Here is a 26625-nt window from a genome sequence, read left to right as displayed (position 1 = left end):
GAACTTTACAGTGACTCTTGAATAATAAATTATTTTCAGTGACGCCACAACCACTTCCCTACAGTTTTGAGTACTACTCTAACAGAAATAATCAATTAAATAAAACCGAATGTCATTGTGTATGTTTTGAGAAATTTCGAAAATCACTATATGCGACTATTTGTATTTCTTTTGTTCTTATAACGTGACTCTGTACATTAAAAGATCCCGTCCGTATGATATTGATCTATTATATGCCATTATGATATATTTCTATTATGAAGTACTATATACGTTGAACCACAAACGTCAAAACATTCAATTGCGTAGTGGAATCAACTGTTTTTGGATTCTTATAAATACTATATATAACTTTTGGACTAGTTTAAATCTCGGTTTATTTCTGAAATTTATTCTTACATACTTTCGATTTTTTAACCCTGTATGCTAACATTGCCTATGTAAATTTTAAAATAATTTGTATACACATTGAACGACAAATGTATGTGACGTATAAAAATGTCTGACGTCAGACACTTCAATCAATCAATGTATTCGTAGATAGAAGATGTGTTTGTGTTCTGTTAAATTGTTCCTTTTAGAATTGTTATACGATAATGACTGATGTACCCATATTTAGACTATTTTATTTATTGTGTCTGTTTAATTAACGCATCAATGTAAATATAACGGAATTTGATGAGACTGTTATTAAGGTGTGAGGGTTAGCGCTATAGAACCAGGTTTAATCCACCATTTTCTACATTTGAAAATGCCTGTACCAAGTCAGGAATATGACAGTTCTTGTCCATTCGTTTTTTATGCCTTTTGTTATTTGATTTTGCCATGTGATTATGGACTTTCCGAATTGATTTTCCTCTAAGTTCAGTTTTTTTGTGATTTTACTTTTTAAGTCAATAACCAGTTCTTTTTTGGTTGATTTATTTGTTAAAATGAATATCCCATAACAAATGTTTCAACAAAATGTAAGAAACATGTTCATTTAATTGTTAACTTCCTGTAAATCCGTATCTTCAGTGCCATAATTATGGCAGCAGTATCCGGTATAAATGAATGGACAAACTTGAAAGTTTTCGCTGTAATCGGAATAACGTCTTGTGTTACCAATATCTGGTGATGATTTTTCTGCCATACAAAAACATTTTCGTAACGTTGTCTTAAAAGCTTTCCTAAATTTGCTAGATATCAATCCATAAATAACTGGGTTCCCTGCACTATTCAGATTCATTAAAATTCTCGCAATGGAAATGATATTCGTATAATTAACTAAGCCTAAACTTTCCTTCGATTCGGTTGATCCAAACACTGACCAAAGAGCAATTATTCTAATTGGAAATAAAGATATGTAAAACAGTGCTATGATAGCTATTATCATTGCCACGATCTGTTTTCTATGTCGACTTGGACGATTTTCGTCTAATCTCTGAGTTAAATATATTGTTCTAAGAATGAAACAATAAATCACAGTTAGAACTATCAACGGTAAAACAAAACACGTCAAAAAAAGTAAAACAATGTAGAACTGGTGTAAAGATGTCTCTATTTTGGTTCGACAAACCATTACGTCACTTCCATCAAAAAATTTGGCTGGTTCTTGGTGAGTGAGGAATAGAAATGGCACAGAAATGGCACTAGCGGCAATCCATATACACATAATAGATTTCCCTGCTGTCACTGTGCCGACACAAGAACTGTTTTGCATTGCTCTACAAATGGCTTGAAATCTTTCACAGCTAATTACCCACATAGTAATAACTGAAGAATTTAAAGAGGCGTTTTCTAAAAATGGAATCAGCTTACCTGGAAAAGAAATTGATATTTACAAAATAATACCTACGAAATATTCTGGGGAAAATAAAAGTTGAATATTTTTTTTATATAACAAGTGTTTTTTCTAGGGTTTTTTTTCTGTCATTTAACAATTTCGAGTTTAAAAATCTTGCCAATTGATTAAAGTTAATAATGCTATCAAACGAATATTACAGAATGACTACAAATATATCTCTCTGCTTTTCAGACTCTCTTGACCAATATCGGTAAATATGCATGGTGTTAAAGGTTACCAAACAGGCACCTCCTGGCATTAGCACTGTGATAATTAATTCTTTGAATCAGTTGATGAACGTTTTCTTTCTCTTTCAAAATCGAAATTTAGATATGTTTATTTCGTTATATACTTTTGATAGCATACTTAGGCATGCATTTGTTTGAAAAATTTGAAAGTCGTTCATAGACGTCAATTATATTTAGTCTTAATTTAAACATACAAATATTGACATTTAACAATTCGGAGCCTTTTATAGCTGACTATGTAGTATGGGCTTCACTCATTGTTGAAGGCCGTACGATGACCTTTATGTGTAAATTTCTGTGTCATTTTGGTCTCTTGTTGAGAGTTGCCGCATTGACAATCATACCACATCTATTTTTTTTGTATACAAAATGGTTCTAAAACACCCCATTGTAACAAGGATAAAATCAGCATATCATTAACTTATTACAGAAAAAGAAAATTGATATAAGTTTGCTTTTATCATGTAAATAACAATTGAACTTTTCAGCGATAATTTAATTCGCGTAGGGTTTTTGACCATATGTGGATTCATAGAAATTCTAAAGAACTTCTGGATTATTTTAAATCTAGGTATATTTCGGAAACAAGTTTTAACATACTTTTGATGTTTGACCTTGTATGTGACGTTTACAATTTATGAAGTCAAACACGCGAAGCAATGCATGTGGTTTTTAGATTTGATAGATGCTTTTTGTGTTTTTTTTTAGATATTTGTTTGTTTTGACATTGAAACACAGTGATGACTGCTGTATCCGTATTTTGACTATTTTACCTACTATGTCTGTTTTGTTCACGCATTGTTGTAAATACAATGGATTTTGATGCGTATGTCATACAAGTGAGACGTTTAGCGCTATCCAACATTTTCAACATTTGAAAATGCTGGTGCCAGGTCAGGAATTTGACAGTTGTTGTCTATTCAATTGATGTGTTTTATAACATGATTTTGCCATTTAATTATAGACTTTTATTTTGAATTTTCCTCAGAGCTCAGTTTGTTTGTTATTTTACTTCTTATTTATAACACGAGTTGCCGTATATAAACCTTATCAGTTGTTTTGAACACATCAATCTTCTTACAAATTGACAAACTGACTATCAATCATGTAAATTGTTGTTTTTCTTTACGGACTTATTTTTTTTAATTGCATTATAAATTGTTTTAAATGAAATAAAAGATTTCTAGAAAAAACACAAACCAAAAGATATTTTGTTTTCAAATCCAATTGATGTCTCAAGAAATACAATACCATGACATTCTTAATTAGAAAACAAATGGGATAAATATTACATCCTGAATACATTAGCAAACATACATTTCAATTTGTAAAGTTAACGGACTTGTGTTATTATAAGTAGATTTTAAATAATATATAAAATGGATATAAAACCACTGGTAGTGATGCTGCATTTTAGAGAATCATAAATGCATTTGCTGAAAGGCCTTTTGTTAAAATAAATTATCGAAGAATTACAAATTTCAGTTACTTTTATATGTACTAGCTTATTGTGTTCATGTCTCTGTTACAAAAAATAATCTATATACGGATAATAATATGATACTACATCTCGTAAGAAATCTACCAACGTTCGGCCAAAAGACTTTACGACGTCACGTTTCCATTGACAGAGTGTTAGTCTATTATTAGTATATCTATAAATGAAAGCAACAACCGGTTGATTAAGGTTTCGCTCGTTATTCACTAAAACAGTATTGTACGCAACTATTTATATGATTACGAAATATTTCTGTATGCTTTTGTTCATTCCAGTATTTATCATTGAAACCTTTGGAAACTATTTGTAATGGTGTAACCGTTTAGCAGTCATTGACATTCAATCAATTGTGAAATCAATTTCTTTAAATTTTCAATTTTACTCAACGTTAATCATGGAGACAATAAAAGATTGGTTTATAGAAACATCTGAACTCTTATGCTGCACCATACAATGTATTAGAGTAAAGAGGGACGAAAGATACCAAAGGGACAGTCAAACTCGTAAATCTAAAACAAACTGACAACGCCATGGCTAAAAATGAAAAAGACATACAGAAAAACAATAGTACACATGACACAACATAGAAAACTAAAGAATAAACAACACGAACCCCACCAAAAACTAGGAAGATCTCAGGTGCTCCGGAAGGGTAAGCAGATCCTGCTCCATATGCGGCACCCGTCGTGTTGCTTATGTGATTACAAATCCGGTAAATAGTCTAATTCGGTAGGTCAAACTCATGAAAGGGAAGGGGATTGTAGTTACGACGTAAGAAACATATCCGATATCATTTGTGAAACGGTTATTCCATAACGGTCAACCAACTCGTGATGGCGTCCGTAAAATTTACGAAGGGATGATTTCAACTTCACCATTTGGAACTCTTGGTTTAATAGCTTCCTTGTGAGCAGTAACCCTCTATCAAGAAAATCATGATAGGAAATGCAAGCACGGGAATATCGTATCAATTGGGAGATATATACCCCGTATGCAGGTGCTGCTTGAATGTTGCTACTTAGAAATGGAAAGTTCACAATTGGAAAGCTGAAATCATCTCTTTTGTCGTAAGTTTTGTCTTCAACCGACCCTCATTGTCAATTTCTAGATGTAAGTCAAGATATGAAGCCGACTTAACTGTATCTGTAGTATCCTTTATCTCCAATTCGTTGGGTCAGATGTGATCCACATAGTCACCAAAGTTTGAATTGTTTAGTGAAAGAACGTCATCTATATAGCGGAAAGTAGAGTTAAAGGATATTGCTAACTTCTTATCTTTCTTTCTAAGAAGTTCATGCATGAAGTCAGCCTCATAATAAAAAAGAAACAAGTCAGCAAGTAGAGGGGCACAGTTTGTTCCCATTGGGATGCCGACAGTCTGTTGAAAAACACGTCCTCCGAACGTAACAAATATGTTGTCAATCAAGAAATGAAGCATCTTGATAATATCGGTTTCAGATAATTTTTTGTTTGAATCAGAATGATTCTTTACAAAGTAGGATTTATCCCTCCCTAAGACAAGATACTTGTATCTACTTTGGCCATTCTTTTTTATGAAGCAAAGTAATACCAACTCTTTTAATTTGTCTTTTAGTTTGGAATGTGGAATACTTGTGTAAAGAGTAGAAAAGTCAAATGTTTTAATACTGTTACAAAATGAAAGAGATTTAGATTGTATGTATTCTAAAAGATCTTTGGAATTTTTAAGTATCCACATCTGATTCACGCCACCTCTAGAATAGGCAGTTTCACAATAACTTTGAAGATATGTCCTATAATGAATGTAAGAATTATAATTTTTTTGATAAATTGTGTAATAATTGAAAGCTGATGGAGTACTTATATGTGTTATATAAAAACAAAAGGTATTAACATATCAAGGAACAGAGTAGTTGAGTTCAATGTTGAAATGAGTTTGACTTCTTCTGTTGTGTGTATAATAAGAGTTAGACGTCACATTTCTTCTCCTCTTAATTATATGTGCTGAATGTATGTCTTTTTGTGTTTACCTATCCACATATGTGTACTATTTGATATAAAAAGATCATTTTATAATTGTATGTGTCCGAAGTAAGGATTAATCTTCAGGACGCTCACAGTTCAAAATTTGTTAGCACATGATCAATAAGTAAAGACAAATTTTGAGAACGTTTACCTTTGTATGACTATGATGACCAATAAATATTTACAAATTGTAAACAAACACATATAAGGTCATCTTTTCCTATTAGAATTGGAAACTTGATTTTTTTAAAGATTGATGAATTGGATTGTTTTATTCCTATTTTCCAAGCGTTCACTAATCAATTTTTGACATTACAGTTTTTAAATGAAATGATGACTAGTATTTACATTTTAGAATCGGTAAATTTAATCATTCTTTACGACTATTTTTTTTTTATGTCTTTCATCATGCTTCTTCCCTTCACAATGCACTGTGTGATTGTCGCTTGTTAAAGATTGTTTGTTTTGAAGGTCATTGCATACGGATAGTTGGAGTCAATTTGAAGCAATGAAAGCAGAAACAAAAATGAAGTATGTATCTGAAGAGATTGATACAACAATTGATTTTGTTCAATAAATAGCATATGCACATTTGTTTTATAATAAAGATATTTAAGTTTACTAGTTGCTTAAATTCAAAGGTTTCTCAGCCATAAACGATGTGCTGTTTGTCTTTAACCGGCCGATAACTGTCGCACTTTTATACATATTTATACTTTTGATGACATACTAAGGTATGAATTTGTTTGCAAAATGTAATTGACTTTCTTTACATTATGCCTTGGGATGATTTAAACAATGTCGTTGTAAAACACCCCTTCGAGATAAAGGTTGCAAGGATAGAGTCACCATCTCCATAACTTCAAACAGAAAAAACATATTGGAGAAATTTGTTTTCCTTGTTTTTGAACATCTAAAATACAATCGAACTTTGCAGCGAGATGTTTTAATTATATGTAAGGATGACATATGTAATTTTTATAAAGTTGCCTCCGATAAATCAAGCTGATTCCAAAGAAGAAATATTGTCTTTCAATCGATTAACTGACACAATATTTGTTTAATTAGGGACTATGATGTATCAAATTCCATTGTAAATGTTTTATATGAAATATTCTCAAATTTCAAGAACACTGAAAACCAATACATGTTTTCTTCTCATTGATATTTGGTGTCTATACAAATATGATACCCCAATATTCGATTTCTAAATAAAAAATGATTGAGCCAACAAATGACATTTTTGTAGACATATACAAACATAAGTTAACACTAAACGAACGAATTGAAATACATTTCAAAAAAAATATTACCTTTTACATGAAATGGTTATTAAACCATCGGTAGTTTTGTTCAAATTATAAATAGTTGTATTGCAATAGCACTTATAAATGTAACAGCAGAAAGATATGTAAATACATTATAGCATGATCCTTTTTTAAATTACTTTTAGGTGTACAAGATACTAGTGTCCATGTCACTGTTTTTATTTATATATTTATATATTATCATTTTGATAATACATATCCCTTTAAACATAACGACTTTCCTCCCTAGGAACTCTACACGTCACGTTTCCATCAGCAGAGTCATAGCCTTTCAAATGTATCTCTTTTAATATAAATAGTACAACACAAATGACTTGTATATTATGTTTTCGCACGCTCCTTTCAGTAAAAAAGTATCGCAAATGAAATAATGTTCAACTATTCATATGATGTCAAAGTATATTTGGATGGTTTTTTTTCAATTCCAGTAATGATTATTGAAAACCTTTTAAAACATTGTAACAGTGTAGCTTTTTAAGAGCTATTGACATTCAATCGGTTCTGAACAAATTTAGAATAGAACTGGAAGATAAGGTCACACGCCTCCGGTAATATTACGAAGAGCTTCTTCAAATTTATCTGTGTATTCAATAGGTTTTGAGGAAAGAAGTATTTTTTACCGCTCCTGCTGCATCATATGATGTGAGAGAATAACCAATTGTGTCACGTAACGGATGTGATGAGATGATTATTTTTTATGAATTGTGTAAGAGTTTCCGATAAGGAATATGACCAAATGTATATCATATAAGAATCAGGAAGTAGACTTATTGTAATAAAATAGTTAAATATAGTTAGGGAATTTACAGGACATCTTCTTTATCTTGTATCATACAAGGAAGTTATTTTTATTTCTTCATTGTTTGAAGCGATGAGGTGAATAAGTGTTTTCTAATTGGCCAGTCCACCTATGTATAAAAGCATGTTCTAACAGGACACTTTATAATTGTATGCTTCCGAGGCATAGATTGACCTTCAGTAGGAACTCTCAAAGCTCAAAGCCCCGGATAAGCAAGTATGCAAACCCTTTATAAATGTCTAACTTTATATCACCAAACGAGATCTGAAAATGATAACCAAATCCATTTGAGGTCTTCTTTGCCTAAGGGTTTTGTCAAATGTAGCTGAATAATGTCTGGGTTTTTAAATTGAGAATTGAGACAAAGTATGTTTTAAATCATGTTTTTAACGAAACACTGATTACTTAGTGGATGATACAAATGTTCAAGAGAGACTTATGGTAAAACAAACCAAGCTGTATCTACCAAGTGCTTGAAAAAATATTGACATTTTATACATTTTAGGAGGTCAAAGTTGAAAACACTTACACTTCTAAAGCACATGTTTTGTATATTATTCTATAGTGGGTTCCAATAATCCATCTCTAATTTTAAAATCATATTAACGAGTTTCTTGGGAAAATAATGTTAAGGTAATTTAAAACAAAAGCATGCCTATAATTTATTGTGAAGTAATTCTTCTGTCCACGTGCTTTACATTTTTAACAGTTTCATATTTATTAATCAACAACAAACAAATGTCATTCTGTTATTGCTAATTAACTTTCGAGTTGAGCATTAATAACAAATCAACATATATAATGATGGAGCACGTGTTTCATAATAAGGGAGATAATGAATTGATAACATTAGAGATTTTTTTTTATATCATCCAATCGGCAATTGTTAATATATAGATGTGTTGAAATTCAGGATCGGTTAACGGCGTTGTTTATTTTTTTTCTTCTCATGGTTCAAGATAGATTCTTTCAGTTAGATTTATTAACGTTGTACAACGATTTACTACTGTTGCCTTCATCCTTTTCGTTTCATGTCTATTTAATTTTTCTTTCATCATGTTTTTGTTTCTTTTGCAATTAGGGAATGACCATTATACTTATATAGTGGTAAAAAGTAAAATCAAAAAAATACTGAACTCCGAGGAAAATTCAAAAACGGAAACACCCTAATCAAATAGGCAAAACCAAATTATAAAACACATCAAATGAATGGACAACATCTGGCATATTCCTGACTTGGTACTGGCATTTTCAAATGTAGAAAATGGTTGTTTATTCTTTAAAAAATAGTTTGACCCCAAATATGATAAAAAAAAACTATTGTTGTCATGTAGATGACAAAACGAAATTTATTGAATCCAGATTTAACTTCAAGTGTTAAATTTGTAAACAAACCTGATAGATAATGTCAAACGACTAATACCAAAAAAGAAAGAAGAAAAAGAAGATGTGATATGACAGCAAATAATGCAAGCCTTTATAAGAGACCAAAGGACACTGAATTAAACAACTATAGGTCACCAACGGCCTTCAACAAGGATATCTTTGCGAGGAAAAAAATCTGACTCTTACAAAAATCTTTCTCCCTTAATACTCTTGGTGATTTTAATTTTCTAAACTCGATTCATAGCTAAGGTCATTGTATGGTTTATAACAGCCAGTATGGTTAAAATTTGTAAAAATAAGCTAAGAAACATCGATAATATAATATTCACTTACAAGTATATAATTCGACCTCATTGAATTCGTATTCTTGTGAATTTCAATTCGACCCATTAGCTGGATATGGACTACGTATAAATTATGTGTGTTTTCGGTTATTAGAAGAAAATAAATGTCTGCATTTAATGTGAAACAAAGGTTGACACTTGCTGGTTTGGTCAACCCAAATCTCATTGTTATACAGGTAAACAGATATTTTTCTTATAACATGCTACTTTTGAAAATGCCTGTACCAAGTCAGGAATATGACAGTTCTTGTCCATTCGTTTTTGATGCGTTTTATTTTTTGATTTTGCCATGTGATTATGGACTTTTCGAATTGATTTTCCTCTAAGTTCAGTATTTTTGTGATTTTACTTTTTTCAAACAGACATAGACAAATTCCAATCCCACGAGATCACTATTAATTCATATTTATTAATATGTTTATATTATAACATGTGACCGTCGTCAGTTCAATGAGGTCATCAAGATCTCGTATAGATTAAAATACACGCGAAATTCTGATATATTGTATCTAGTATATGCATTGCTAACTGTGAATTTCCGACTTATTGTAACTTGTTTATGTAATTTATCATATAAATCAAATATGAGATTTTGAGCCAAATCGGTCAACATCAATTTGTACAGATGTATATAGTACCCCTTTAATTAATGAAATAACAAAGTATATTATATTGTGTATAGCGATGTTCACCAGGTATAACCAGTACAACAGATTTACTACAATTTGTCATACCCTATTCAACTAAATGGTAATACTTCATGCAGCTTTATGAAAAAGTAATATATCATTTTTTAAACCGGATTACCAGAGGTGATGCTGACATTATAACACTGTACCAAAGCCTGTCGACATAACTTTATTTTAATAAAGGAAATGTAACATTTATTTCCCAGGTTTTCCGGTTTAGATATTACTTAAATTTCCATTATTAGATTTGTAAAAATAAGTGCTATTCACTTCAGTCTGTGAACTCAGCAAGTATAAGAGAGCCGTGGTTTAGTGGTTAGTGCATCGGACTACTAACACAAAGGTTCCTGGTTCGATTCCCGTTTGGGATGAAAATTTCAGGACCTCAATTTTCGGCTCTCCCTTGACACCAATTGCGAGTATGGTCTTGAGGAAACGATGATAGTCCGTCGGACGGGGACGATAAATGGCTGACCCGTGTTAAGAGAGAGCCATAGCTCTTGCACGTTAAAGACACCCTTGTATATTTTTAAAAAGAGTAGGCTAATGCCGCTACAAGGCAGCACTCGCACCCGCAAAGTGGAAAGGGATTAATATAAGTTACAAAACTTGTTTCCCAATCCACTATAAATAAATATGTTTAAACTAAATAGGCTTTTTTCAAAAGTCAATTATTTTATTATATAACAACTCCAAAAGACTATGATTCTGTTGTATTACCATAAATTATAATAAACGTTGTGTGAGTTTTGAAATAAATTGCGTACAGTTAAACATACACTGATTTTTTTGTCATTATATTGACACAAAATTAGCTACAGCAATTTTCAGATTGAAATACAATTTACCATAGCTTTGTTTTATTACAATGTCGACATATTATATAAGATATAGCATAAAGTTAAAATATCAACTACTAAAGTGTTCAATTGTGTGAATACAATATGCGAGAAACGTTCGATAAACGAACCCAGCAGAACATGTACACCAATACTAAAATAGAAATCAATATTATAGGGTCATCTACCCTTTATATGGCGTGCTTGTAAACACCTTTTAACGGTAGGTATCATCTTTTCGTGTCTATATTTTTCCAAGGTCAAATCCAATCAAATACCAATTATTTTTGTATTTTTTTCATTGTAGTTGAGATGGGGCCTATTTGAGCAATTATAGCCGCGATCTAATCATATAACCTTAAGCACGCATGCAGTCAATCAGGCTTTGAAAAAAAGACATTAGTGTAATGAGACATCCATGAAATCAATCACTGAAATTAAATAAAACTGATTTATTGAAATTACAGTGACCCTAAAATTCACTTCAGACTTAATGAAGCTTAGAATAAATAATTAAGTGTGCTAAAGATATATTTTCTTAAAGGTCATATGAATTTATTACAAAATCATTAAAAGCATGGCAAATAGTATCTTATGTTATGACATATGCTATGATAAAAAATAATAGTCAAAATTGCATATCACAATGTATTCATCAAACAAACATACTATTCAAGTAACGACTTCTAATTTGTTTATTTATCAACAACTGTTCTGTTTTGTAAATGCCACAATGTCAATAAATAATAGTCAAATAAAAAGTATTAATTTTGTGAATTTGAGCAGGACTAAATAAAACTACAAATTATTTAAAGGTTCGGTCATGTCAGTTAATTAAGTATATGGCCATCCATATCTTCAAAAATGGATACTTTCAACCATTTTAGGCTTTGATAAATTATATATATCTCTCTTTTCTTAACTATTTGCCCAAAACATTAAAAAAAAAGATAGTCGTTTAAGGGTAATCGCTCCTTTAAAGAATTGATCAAGGATTTCCAATAATTTGACTTGTTTGTAGCTCCTGTAATATTTGAACTTTCAGGCCATAGTTTATATTTTTTCAAGACAAAACTAAAACACATAAGATATTTGTCAACGACTAAAATAAGGATTCGACAGATAATTTGAAATATGCTGACTTATTTGTCTTGCTGATAAATTTTGCTATCTGAAAATGTCTTTATATTTTTAACAGTTCTTTCGACCAAAAAAACAGAAACAGGGTCTTCAAAACATTAACTTTAGATTTTAGTATCTATCTTTTTATACGTTATATATTTTCCGATACAACGCAAATAAAATGATATAAATTATCTTAAACGGGCATTAACTACAAAAACGAGTTGTCTGACCATTCCGATTATTCGACTATTTCATAGATCCTGTCTTGTTGATTATTGTGCTTTATATCTATGTTTACATTGAAAACCAAATGTAACATTTTAAAAAGTCGTTAAAACTTGTCATTTGCAGATAATAACGCCGATAAAAATGAAGTTGCAAAAAAAATAAACTTAGAGAAAAATTCAAAATGGAAAGTACCTTATCAAAACGGAAATCAAAAGTTCAAACACGTTAAACAGATTGATAAGTATTTCTTTACTTGTTACAGACACTTAATTAAGTAAAAAATGGTGGATAAAAATTGATTTAATAGCTATCTAAACCTCTCACTTGTATGACAGTCACATACAATTTCATTAAATTGACAATGATGTGTGAAGATAACTACGAGATATTACAGATAAAAATGTAAAAAAAAACGGATACAACTGTCAACATTGTGTTTTCTAGACGGTAGCTGTTTATTTGTAGCTGCTGAGAAACGGACGATGACAATTAGAAAATAAAAAAATTGACGACTTCAAGTCTGAATTCTGTTATCTGCGTCGATATAAAGATGTTCTCACTCAATAATAGCGAAAACACTTCTAGTCCTTGTACTCATAAAAAAATAAAAGATAATCGATCAAGTCACGAAAAATATAGGACACTTTAATAAGGCTTACGTTTATACTATATAACTGTTCGCAAAATTCAATTCAACATGACTTTATTGTGACAAACCATCATATTGCAATAAAATAATTAGTAAAACCATACACAAAACGAGTTAAGATAAACGAGTATTGCGTCTTTCTCCTTCGACAATCAGGGTAATCTAAGTATATCAAAGAACAAAACTAACTGTTCAGAAGTACTAAAGTGTTTGTAAATGAAGGGCGAAAAATGCTAGAGGGACAGTCAAACTCCTTAACTCCTTAGTAAAAGATAGTTCAGAAAAATATCACAATTTTCATAACTCATTTAAATGATACTCTTTCATTCCTTATGCAAACAGAATAACACAATCATACTAAACAGCTAATGAACAGTCAAAACATATAAATAAAAAAAAAAAAAATCTATTTTTTAACCAATTTGTAACAGTCATAATTTATAACGCTTATCTACATCTCTTTGATACAGCATACATAAACGTCGCTTATGACATAGTCTAAATATGCTTTATACACTAGTAACACAATATCTCTACGGAAATTCATATTTTAATAAACCACGGAAAATAATCATATAACTGGTAGTTTATACATTTCATACATACATATATACACATAACAGTCATACAGATCATCTCTCAAGAGGCTTTCAAGACAACAAAAATACATTAAAGAGGTATCGTGATAAACTTATATTACATTAACAATATATTGGAGTATGCCTTAAGGGGATCTCAATATAACATTCCAATTTATGACTGCCTCCTTTTCCACACAGTAAGATTCACAAGCAAAACACAGGTTTAACTGATTCACATATTGAGGAATAATATTATAAAAAGCTTTGCACGGATAATACTTAAAGTAAATATAACTGTTCAGCCTTTAAAACAAAATATATTTCAATAATTGTTTAGTTTCATATTCACTTAACACAAAACATTTGTATAAACTTTATTGTGTTAAAGTCTGCCTTGTATAATACACCCGGGGTTATCGACAAAAATCATGGGTTCAGCTAAAAGATGCACTAAAGTAATATAGTATAGTAGTTGGGGATGACGCATGCACGGATTTGTATATCGAAATATCATACATTGTAGTAGTTGTTGTTGTTGTTGTTGTTGGGGGGGGGGGGGGCATTGCAGAACTTTTTGGACTTCAAGCGATTTAGTTTTGTTGATGTTATGTTTTACACACATTTGTAAATATAAGTGGAATTGAAACTTAAAAAATGTTAACAACAAACTGAAGATCAAAATGCGAACTTTCTTTTTTATAAATCATACTAATAAAATTTTAATACAACTAGTGCATGACTTATAGTTATCAAAGGTATCAATCTTATAATTGAATACGTCAGACACACATTTCGTCTGCATATGACTCATTAGTGACGATCAGATCAAAATAATAAGCAAGCTAAACAAGTAAAAACTTTGAAGTTGATGACCCAAAATTCCAAAAAGTTGTGCTAAGGTTATCTATGCCTGGAATAAGAAAATCATTAGTATTTCGACAAATTCATACTTTTGCAAACAGTTTATTTTAAAAAGTTACCATATAACTGATATTCATGTCAATACCAAAGTGCTGTCTACTACACATACTTCACAACCTCAATTTAAATAATCGTAATCTGATATACCCTACAGTACCCTTAACGTATCTTTACCTTATTATAAACTTTGTAAATAGTTATCAAAATTACCAGGATTATAATTTTATACGCCAGACGCGCGTTTCGTCTACATAAGACTCATCAGTGACGCTCAGATCAAAATAGTTAAAAAGCCAAATAATTACAAAGTTGAAGAGCATTGAGGATCCAAAATTCCAAAAAGTTGTGCCAAATACGGCTAAGGTAATCTACTCCTGGGGTAAGAAAATCCTTAGTTTTCGAAAAATTCAAAGTTAAGTAAACAGAAAATTTACAAAACATGACCATATAATTGATATTCATGTCAACACCGAAGTGCTGACTACTGGGCTGGTGATACTCTCGGGGACGAAACGTCCACCAGCAGTGGCATCGACCCAGTGGTGTAAATAGTTATCAAAATTACCAGGATTATAATTTTATACGCCAGACGCGCGTTTCGTCTACATAAGACTCATCAGTGACGCTCAGATCAAAATAGTTAAAAAGCCAAATAATTACAAAGTTGAAGAGCATTGAGGATCCAAAATTCCAAAAAGTTGTGCCAAATACGGCTAAGGTAATCTACTCCTGGGGTAAGAAAATCCTTAGTTTTCGAAAAATTCAAAGTTTAGTAAACAGAAAATTTACAAAAAATGACCATATAATTGATATTCATGTCAACACCGAAGTGCTGACTACTGGGCTGGTGATACCCTCGGGGACGAAACGTCCACCAGCAGTGGCATCGACCCAGTGGTGTAAATAGTTATCAAAATTACCAGGATTATAATTTTATACGCCAGACGCGCGTTTCGTCTACATAAGACTCATCAGTGACGCTCAGATCAAAATAGTTAAAAAGCCAAATAATTACAAAGTTGAAGATCATTGAGGATCCAAAATTCCAAAAAGTTGTGCCAAATACGGCTAAGGAAATCTACTCTTGGGGTAAGAAAATCCTTAGTTTTCGAAAAATTCAAAGTTTAGTAAACAGAAAATTTACAAAAAATGACCATATAATTGATATTCATGTCAACACCGAAGTGCTGACTACTGGGCTGGTGATACCCTCGGGGACGAAACGTCCACCAGCAGTGGCATCGACCCAGTGGTGTAAATAGTTATCAAAATTATCAGGATTATAATTTTATACGCCAGACGCGCGTTTCGTCTACATAAGACTCATCAGTGACGCTCAGATCAAAATAGTTAAAAAGCCAAATAATTACAAAGTTGAAGAGCATTGAGGATCCAAAATTCCAAAAAGTTGTGCCAAATACGGCTAAGGTAATCTACTCCTGGGTAAGAAAATCCTTAGTTTTCGAAAAATTCAAAGTTTAGTAAACAGAAAATTTACAAAAAATGACCATATAATTGATATTCATGTCAACACCGAAGTGCTGACTACTGGGCTGGTGATACCCTCGGGGACGAAACGTCCACCAGTAAACGTGTTATTTGTTTGAAAACTGTCATCGCAGTAGCATTTTTTTCTGGTATAATACAAAACAATCTTGAATGCTACAATTAGCACACTATGATTGAAATAATGCCATTTTATCTAATATAGCTTTTTAAAGTCTCTCTACACTATGAAGCTAATCGTTTAGTATGAATCGAGAGGTCCGCTCGCGATGTCCAAACACAACTATATTTTGCTATATGGCTTTTTTATCTGTCAACCTTAATTAACATTCACTGTTACTAAATAGTTATTTTGGTCTTTTTTTCTCAATCCCTTATCAAATACGTACAGGTGAGCATATGAAAAGAGCACAAATGCCAAGTATATTGTTATTAATGTATTATTGTCATTTTGTTTATTTTCTTTGGTTACATCTTCTGGCATCAGACTCGGACTTCTCTTGAACTGAATTTTAATGTGCATATTGTTATGCGTTTACTTTTCTACATTGGCTAGAGGTATAAGGGAAGGGTTGAGATCTAACAAACATGTTTAACCCCGCTGCATTATTGCGCCTGTCCAAAATCAGGAGCCTCTGGCCTTTGTTAGTCTTGTATTATTTCAGTTTCTTGTGTACAATTTGGAAATTAGTATGGCGTTTATTATCACTCAACTATTATATATTTGTTTAGGGGCCAGCTGAAGGACGCATCCGGGTACGTGAATTTCTCGCTACATTGAAGACCCATTAGTGACCTTCTGCTGTTGTTTTTTCTATGGTCGGTTTGTTGTCTCTTTGACACATTCCCCATATCCATTCTCAATTTTATCATAACAAAAACAAAGTCAGATGAACTACAAGATAATAAGAAGAAATACAATAGATTAGGCGAATATATTTAACAACATAACGTCTATTCATTACGGATAACCCTGCACGGCATACAAAGAACTGAATGACTGTAGCTATAGACTGATTTAACATTAAATCAAAGAATTTATAAAAAAGAAGATGTGGTATGATTGCAAATGAGACAACTATCCACAAAAGACCAAAATGACACAAATATTAACAATTATAGGTCACCGTACGGCCTTCAACAATGAGCAAAGCCCATACCGCATATAGTCAGCTATAAAAGGCCCCGATAAGACAATGTAAAATAATTCAAACGAGAAAACTAACGGCCTTACTTATGTAAAAAAATGAACCACTGAATTACAAGATCCTGACTTGCAATTGGGACAGGCACATACATAAATAATGTGGCGGGGTTAAACATGTTAGCGAGATCCCAACCCTCCCAACCCTCCCCCTAACCTGGGACAGTGGTATAACAGTACAACATAAGAACGAACTATAAACATCAGTTGAAAAAGGCTTAACTCATCAGATAGACAAAAAATACAAGTGGACGTGGCCGGGTACTTATACATCCCGAAACAAAAAGACACAATGAACAGATCTGAGAGTACTTGCAGTTATCTGACAGCTAGTTCAAAGCCATTAACATGCATGTAGCATCTGCATACGGGGTATATATCTCCCAATTGATACGATATTCCCGTGCTTGCATTTCCTATCATGATTTTCTAGATAGAGGGTTGCTGCTTACAAGGAAGCTATTAAACCAGGAGTTCCAAATGGTGAACTTGAAATCATCCCTTCGTAAATTTTACGGACGCCATCACGAGTTGGTAGACCGTTATGGAATAACCATTTCACAAATGATTTCGAAATGTTCCTTACGTCGTAACTACAATCCCCTTCCCTTTCATGAATGTGACCTACCGAATTAGACTATTTCCCGGATTTGTAATCACATAAGCAACACGACGGGTGCCACATGTTGAGCAGGATCTGCTTACCCTTCTGGAGCACCTGAGCTCACCGCTAGTTTTTTTTGGTGGGGTTCGTGTTGTTTATTTTATAGTTTTATATGTTTTGTCATGTGTACTATTGTTGTTCTGTTTGTCTTTTTCATTTTTAGCCATGGCGTTGTCAGTTTGTTTTAGATTTATGAGTTTGACTGTCCCTTTGGTATCTTTTGTCCCTCTTTTAACAACTAATAAAAAATCATGCCTCGTATTTTTACGAAAAAAAACAACGAAATCCGAATTGATGTATTGTAAACAAATGAAAATGAGGTCGCCATATCTAAAACAAATAGCAGTTTATATGTTTAATTTGAAATTGTCTATATAATTCTATTCATTATAATGACAAACTATGTATAAAAAGTCCTTGACACAATTCAACAACAAAAACAAAAACAGTTCTGTCATCATAATGCTTTGTGTCTGTCACATTTCATGCAAAAGTCATTTCAAAATAATAACCGATTATCATTAATTCTCAAAATCATGTTTCACTGATCGTTATTGTTAAGGAACTCTTTAACAAAACATTTCATTTGTCACCAACAATTAATCTTTGTCATCGAAATGGTATTTGTTTTCATTTTTGATATATCAGCAATATGTTCTGTTTCAACGAAACTTCACTTGACTGAAAACTTTTTGAATATGAAAATGATATAAAATAAAGATCTCGTTTCAATGATAAATCATAAAGGGACTTTTTCAACATTTTTGAGTTGACGAGGTATTACTTTGATATTTGATTTTAAAAAATCCATATCTGTAAGAAATAAAAACAAGGGGATGTGATATGATTGTCAAGGAGACAACTATATACCAAAGTTCAAATGAAGTGGATGTTAGCGAGTATATTCAACCATGACATATTCAACAATTAAACCTAAACAGAACATGTATGGTCGGCCACAAAAAGGCTCAACATGAAGATATGAAATAATTCAATTGAATAAAATAACGGCCTTAAATATATTAAAACTGCTAACGAAAAACAAAATTGACAAAGATGAACCGACTTTATATGGTACTTCCAATCAACAAGCCATGGCGTTGTCAGTTTATTTTCAATCTAAGAGTCTGACTGCCCCCTTTTTTGTACAATGTGATTGCATTGCAGCTAATCAGATTTCGGTCAAAAGATTTTGTTCAATGCCCTTAGTTTATGTTCACATGGTTGAGAATTGTCTCAATTCTAATCAAACCACATCATCTTACTTTATACAACACCAAACATGACAAATGTACGTGTATAAAGAGCATTGCACATATCTCACTGAGTGGTTTATATTTACACAAACCAACTGACAAAGAAGTTATAAACTAGGATTAACGTAAGACTTTCAATTATAAGCACGATCACTAAGACGCTTGATGAACGTAAATAGTGCAGGGATACAGGCGACCCCCTCTATCTGGTAAATGACGTCATAAAGGCGTGCATAATTGACGAGTTTTTGCCGGTGACGGATGAACTCGAAAGTGGTCTATTGTGCTTGTAAAGGTGTACAGTATGTACATTAGTTGTTGAAGGTATACATAACATGCTTTTGGCAATATAATCTTCTTGATATTTTATTGTTTGATAAATAAACAAAAACAACAACTACACTGTACACCTTTACAAGGACAATTGATTAACGTTTAATGCATAGACAATACTATGCTTATAAATTGGTACGAACATCATGATCGCGTTTGTCTACATAAAATACCATTTTGAAGTTCAATGCAAATACAAAGCTACACACAATAACAAACCTAAAATTCCAAAACAAATTCTCAAATAGTTATGAAACGTACCAGGATTATAATTTAGTACGCCAGACGTGCGTTTCGTCTTCATAAGACTCATCAGTGACGCTCATATCAAAATATTTATAAAGCCAAACAAATACAAACGCAGCTTAATCAATGTTAGCCTGTGGGGTTAAAAGCTTTGTTTTTTAAATAATTACAAATTTCATAAACAGTTAATTTACAGAATATAACAAATCCTTAATATCTTTTAGTCAATACAAAAGTGCTGACTACAAACTCATTATCATCGTCAAAGTTACATTACAATATAATAAAAACAAAATATAACTTTTAATATAGAAAACAGAAGCTATGTGTGGATTTAGTAAATTGAGTAGGGTTTTTTGGTGTGCGTCTTATTTCTTTATCCCATTCAAGAATCATCTGTTGGTTGCTCCTATAACCTTTTGTACTGTTAAATTAGTTTTTTTTATTCTTGTTATCTCATTTACTGATCATGAGTGTCATTCTCTCGATGATGTACAACATATTCATAAAGATCTTTTGTAATGAAATTTCGCATAATGAAAGAGGAAACCTCAATATGCAAATCTAATATTACTTTGGACGGTAGAAATTGGTATTTAGTAAGTGGATTAATAAAAGGTTGTATCTAAAGGGGAATACATTATCAACAAAATGCTAAAAGACATATTCCTATTACTTAAGATAAGTAGTTCAGTCATTCCATAGAGTTTGCCAACATACAACGATATATAAGGAGATGTGTAAAGAAGTGATACTGACAGGTTTAGATGAGAGAGGTTAAGCTAAAATAAAAAAAAAAATGAAAATTCTTTTTAGATAGAAAATGTCTGTACTGAGTCAAGAGTATGACAGTTGTTAATCATTCGTTTGATTTGTTTGAACTTTTGGATTTGACATTTGCTTAGGGATTTTCTATTAAAAACTTTTTTCAATCTTTAGTATATTAATATTTTATTTTCAGGAGATAATAGCACTGAACCTATAAATGTTCATTGCTAACCCTATTTTCATTATGCTTTATTTTCTTTTTTAAACACAATTATTACATTTAAATTTTTATGGTCTTTATGACGTTGTCTATTATCGTTTTTTATGATAATTATTGTAAATACCATGTAATGCATATAAGTTGTCTTGTGTTGCGCCTAGATTCATCCCAATGTTGACGATACATCATTCTTACCTTTTATATTCCCTACAGCTATGAAAATATAACTTACGCATAATCATATTTTGTAAATTTGGTGATTTCTATTTTTTTGTATATGCTTGTGATGTCATCAACTCTTTAACATGTTTACTTCATTTAAAAAGAAAATCAATATCTAAAGATTCATAAGGGAGGGTCAAAAGATAACACACTGATAGATTGAATGTAGCATTTTGAAATCGCTCTGAAACCACATTAACATTTTTACTTCATTTTTAAAAGCAAATTCATATCTAAAGATTCATAAAGGATGGGCAAAAGATACCAAACAGATAGATCGATTATAGCATGTTTGAATCACTCTGAAACCAAATAACCAACCTTCAATACTTAAAATCACTAAGATATTTTACTCTGATACTTCGCTGTCTCGCGTTAGTGTTGATCACATTGAATGCGGGAGATGGTGGTTGCGATCTCGATCTGAATCAATCAAATTATATTAAAATACTAGGTAAATGCGGCTTTCTATTAAATCTAGTCGATTTATGAGTAAAAACATAATGGTCAGCTCGGAGTGAGAAGTATGTTTTCGAACAGGCTTACATGTGTTATCTTGTAAACTAGAATTTTTAAATACCTATTAAGTGTGTCGTTCTTATCAAAAGCATAGTTCATATTCACACCATATCAATATATTCTCGTACGTTAATCAGAACTGCAATTAATTAATTGATTTATGAGTTGAATAATGCAATAGTTGGGTTATGCCTTTAAAATCTGTATGATTTACTGTAGTTATTCTCTTTTCTTGCCCTTGATTCATATCTGATATTGGTATGTTCTTTAGGTATTTGATATGACCCTTGGTATTCTTGTTCTTGGCGTAGACTTATTTCTTATTGTTTTTGATAGGCCATTTTATAGTTTATTTTATTTTCATGCATTGAAGCAATTGACAGCATTTTTATTCGGGTGACAGTTCTTGTGTATTTAATAAGATTGTGTGTTCAAAAACAAATATTTATTTGGTCATAATGATTGTTCATTTTAAAGATGATTGATTAAGATTATTATGTTAAGATTACCGGCGCAACATTGCAAAATACAACAATATTTATAGTCAATGAGAAAAAAAGAACATATTTCATTGTAAATGAATGATCAAAAGTATCAAAATTGTGCTAAAAAAACAGAATTTCTAGACAAATGCACAAAAGACGAAAGCGTTATTAGTCAATGAAACAAGTGATAATCACCTGCCATTCACTTCACTTGGTAGATGCATTTTCCGATTGAAAAGGAAACAAAACCTTCTACTTGTCTGGCCGTCGTTTATAGTTCCGTAATCTTGACAAAATTGTATGAGAAATCGCAATAGATATCAATTTCAATGATACTTGACAACAGTGCAAATCACATCACTACTTACTTAGACATTCATACAAGTATCGTATAAATCAACGAAACTCGCCAACCAGACGTTCGTCATCAAAAAACGCATTCTTCTTCTATTTACATTCCAATTTTAGTATACACTTTCTTGATTAAGAGAAGATTTTTTGAAATATAAATGCAAAGGTCAACCAAAATAGAAATAGCATTGTTTAAAAACTCTGGTGTCCGAATCGCAAGTCAAGACCACACCATGATGTTTTAAGGTGAAACCCCGATATAAAGATACATGAATAACAAGACATGTCAAAAGTCATACTACCAATATAAATATAATATCTCGAAGACCAATAACGGTGAAATGAAAAGATACCCAACGTTAGCATCTCGGGAATAACCTGTATTATTGGTGAAATGGACACTGAATAATAATTTATTAGGTTTGATACTCTCCGACTATTTTTTGCAAGCACTTGCACATAGAATGGATAGAAGCAATGTAATCATACGCGAGTAACATTTTTATGCAAAAATGTACTGCTATTTAGGATAGGCAGTGTTATGGTTTAATCGTTTCAATTGTCTCGTTTGTCATTGATAATTGTGCGAAGATGACAATTGTTGTCAATTACAATGCAAATGTCCAAAATTGTGGCACAGTAGTTGAAAGGTGATATTTCATTAAACTAAAAAACAATGTTGATTATTGTAACATCTGATATGATAAAGACCAAAGTAGAAGTTTAAATTTCGTTAACCAAGTCTTAAAATGTAAATGGAAACAACACATCCTTGGAATGTGTAAAATATCTGCTTTTTGTAATCAATTTCAAGTGATTGTAATTAGCTATTGAAATTCCAGGACGATCAATTTGAAAAACTGTATGCTATGGTTAAGGATTAAAATGAATGTGAATGTGAATTTTACCTTAAATATGAGAAATGGATTTGTCTTCAAATAAATAAACAATTTTTGAAAATATTTATTGTTTATAAACAAAAACGAAGTAGCAATACTTGAAATATTAACAGTTAGCATGCACAATTGTAATCTAAAATTGTCTGTGTGCATTATTGGTCATACTGATGCATCATTCTAAACAGCAGACATATTAGTTGTTACTCTGTTTCCTGTAACATTCAGTAGAAAATCATTTTAGACAAGTTTTATTTCTAGAAAACTGATATTGTTATATTTGTCATATTCTTACCTATTTATTGTACACATACAATTTATTTACGTTGTCAATAATGTGTGCATTTTAACGCTCTATAACTAATATGATTTTTTTCGACTAATCGTAACCTGAATGATATCTATTCTAAAGATATATTTAATGGTAATCTTCTTATACATATCAAAGATGACGAGCCAATCCTTTAACTTGTAATCTTATAACTTCATGCGAAGGTACAGTTTATTTCAGCTTACGTCTTTTTCGTTGGAGCTCATTTGATCGCGATTGGGTCAAACTCATACTTAAAACAATAATGCCTGTACCAAGTCAGGAGTTTGACAGTTGTTATCGATACGTTTTATGTGTTTGCGTTTGAACTCTCAGAAGTTTGTTCCATTTTGAAATATGCTGCATTGACATTTGCATTTTGAAAAGTAGTAGTGCGTATCAAATTTCCATTCTTGGATATAAATATTGTGTACGAGAAATCACAATACAAATTGCACAGCTTTAGTCACAAAATGAATATCTATGGAAAATTGTCTAAATTTACAGAAGCGGAACCGCTAGTAGTCGGTACATGGATGTGTTCAGAAATTTAGTACAAATACATGCAGCTATAATATTGTTCAATTAACTGGTTTGCTTTTGGACAATAGCTTATTTCTTGAATATGATTTAAAATTGTAATCTTTGAAACAGAAACAAACATTTTTTATATAACCAATAATTGACCCTTGAATGTGTTGAAACTAATACAATGATTATTATCTTTTATAAGACCATGACTATTTGCAATATGTTTCTCTTGATGAATCATATGTAACAGGATTGAAATCTTATATTTACGTCAGACGGGCATTTCGTCTACAAAAGACTCACCAGTGACGCTCGTATCAAGAAATGTTTAAAAGGCCAAATCAAGTACGCAGTTGAAAGCATTGATGAACAAAGATTCCTGAAAGTTTTGCTAAATACAGCTAAGGCAATATATTCATGAGATAGAATAGTTATCAAAGGTACCAGGATTATAATTTAGTACGTCAGACGCACGTTTCGTCTACATAAGACTCATCAGTGACGCTCAAATCAAAAATATTTGTAAACCCAAACAAGTACAATGTTGAAGAGCGTTGAGGATCCAAAATTAAAAAAAGTTGTGCCAAATACGGCAAAGGTAATCTATGTCTGGGATATGAAAATCCTGAGCTTTTCAAAAGTTTTAAGTTTTTGTATACAGGAAATTTATAAAAATGACCACATTATTGATTTCCAGGTCAACACCGAAGTATTGACTACTGGGCTGGTGATACCCTCGGGGACGAAACGTTCACCAGCAGTGACATCGACCAAGTGGTGTAAATAGTTATCAAAGGTACCAGGATTATAATTTAGTACGCTAGACGCGCGTTTCGTCTACATAAGACTCATCAGTGACGCTCAAATCAAAAATATTCATAAACCTAAACAAGTACAAAGTTGAAGAGCATTGAGTATCCAAAATTCCAAAAAGTTGTGGAATTTTAGAAAAGCGTTAGTATTTCAAAAATTCAAAGTTTTGTTAATAGTTAAATTATAATTATGATCATATCAAGATAACTCAGGTCAAATAAGAAGTGCTGACTACTGATCTGGTGATAACCTTAGGGAATTAAAACTTCACATGCAATAGTTCATGGATTTCTGTGTCATAGAAATTTAGTCCGAACATCATTTATCATAATCAAAATTAATGTGCCCATTATCTTGTTATCTAACGTATAAGGTACCAGAATAACAGTCTATTGGAAAAATGACTTGCCTGTTAAAGACTAGATAATTTACTGCAATAGATTAATGAACATTTACAGTAACACATATATATTAAAACACCGACAATTAATTTGAGTATTAGAAAATGCATTAACGATAGTATGCTTATATAGCTCGACAAAGACACTTTACAAATGTTTTGTCAAAGTAAGATGAATCAAGTCCATTAGAATCAAACCAATTGAAAGGCCTTATTATGCAAGTCTCAGAAGATGACTACAATTAGAAACCGAAGATTTTAAAACATCTGTGTCAAATACATCTTATATACATCTGATTGTGTGTAATCATTCAAAATTTCACTTATGATATATATCAAAATATTTCTTTGACATTTTTTACCAGCACAAATTTTCTAGCTCTTAAACATATATTATTTGATAAAGTTACACTGAAAAAGTTAAGCCTCAAGTAAATAGACTAAGAGCTGTGTATGTTTTATGAACATTGTGCATGTTTTAGGTGTGCATTTTTTTTTACACTATACGGTTTAATTAAACATACAGGCAGGGTTAACTAGTCTACAAAGTCAGGCAATCCACGCTAAGTGTTTTTATTTGATGGGTGTCTTTCTTTCAGTGTCTTTTAATGAAGAATCTGTTGATTGTTCGTATAATCAGTTTTACTATCCTTTCTCTTGGAGATAACCTTGTCATCTGATTTGAGCATTCAGTGTTGTTAGCCAATCGGCTTTTTTTTTCTATTAACTTTGTAAATCAAGGCAACCATCTATTAAATCATTGGGGAATCAATGACAACTGTGTCTGTGATAAGGAAAATGCAAGGTAATTAAAACGCACGCTCAAATCCCTGATGTATATTATAGTCTACGTTAGCCTAATCCGTACACCGGTCAGTCATCACCATAAAATATTACAGTTTTGAAAGCCATGCTGTATTCATTCGTTTATATAAATGTATTAACTAAGACTTTCAATTGTTATTAAATAGCACATTATGAAAAGGGACAAATCTATATATCAATCGAATATTAGTTTAGACGTTACATATTGAAATTTCTTAGAGCATCTATAATAGGACGCCCCTGGTGGAGAATAGATAATCAACAAAACGCTTATACAAAAACAAAGTATAACTAAGAATACCAGATACGTATTCCAGAGACTCGATGCAGTTAAGTTAAAACTGTGTATAAGGCGATGTTGTATGTATTGACACTAACAGGTTCTTGCAATCATACAGCTTACACAAAAACAGTAATAAGTACAGAACATAAACTTTTACCTAACAGATAATAAGAAATAACAATACAAACATGACTGAAACTAGAACAGATACTGAAACGTAAGCACACTTGATATCATATACACTTAACAACCACCGATAATCTTTCCTTTTTAAAATTTCAACGTCAATATAATTAAAATACAACAATTCACGATACAGTTACACTGGA

The 26625-nt window shown here is 31.6% G+C and overlaps 1 protein-coding gene across 1 annotated transcript in view; it reads right to left on the bottom strand.

The window, feature by feature from the left end:
* Positions 1–982: 982 nt before the first annotated feature.
* The window catches only part of LOC134716552 (QRFP-like peptide receptor), a 38491-nt gene continuing 12848 nt past the window's right edge, over positions 983–26625 (bottom strand). Inside the window, exon 2 of the mRNA XM_063579563.1 lies at positions 983–1800. Within this exon, the coding sequence (XP_063435633.1) occupies positions 983–1800 (818 nt within the window). The remainder of the gene's footprint in view (positions 1801–26625) is intronic.

The sequence above is a fragment of the Mytilus trossulus genome, chromosome 4, assembly GCF_036588685.1.
Source record: "Mytilus trossulus isolate FHL-02 chromosome 4, PNRI_Mtr1.1.1.hap1, whole genome shotgun sequence".
NCBI lineage: Eukaryota > Metazoa > Mollusca > Bivalvia > Mytilida > Mytilidae > Mytilus > Mytilus trossulus.
The sequence above is the reverse complement of the archived record's forward strand: the minus strand, read 5'-3'. Positions and strand labels throughout refer to the sequence as shown.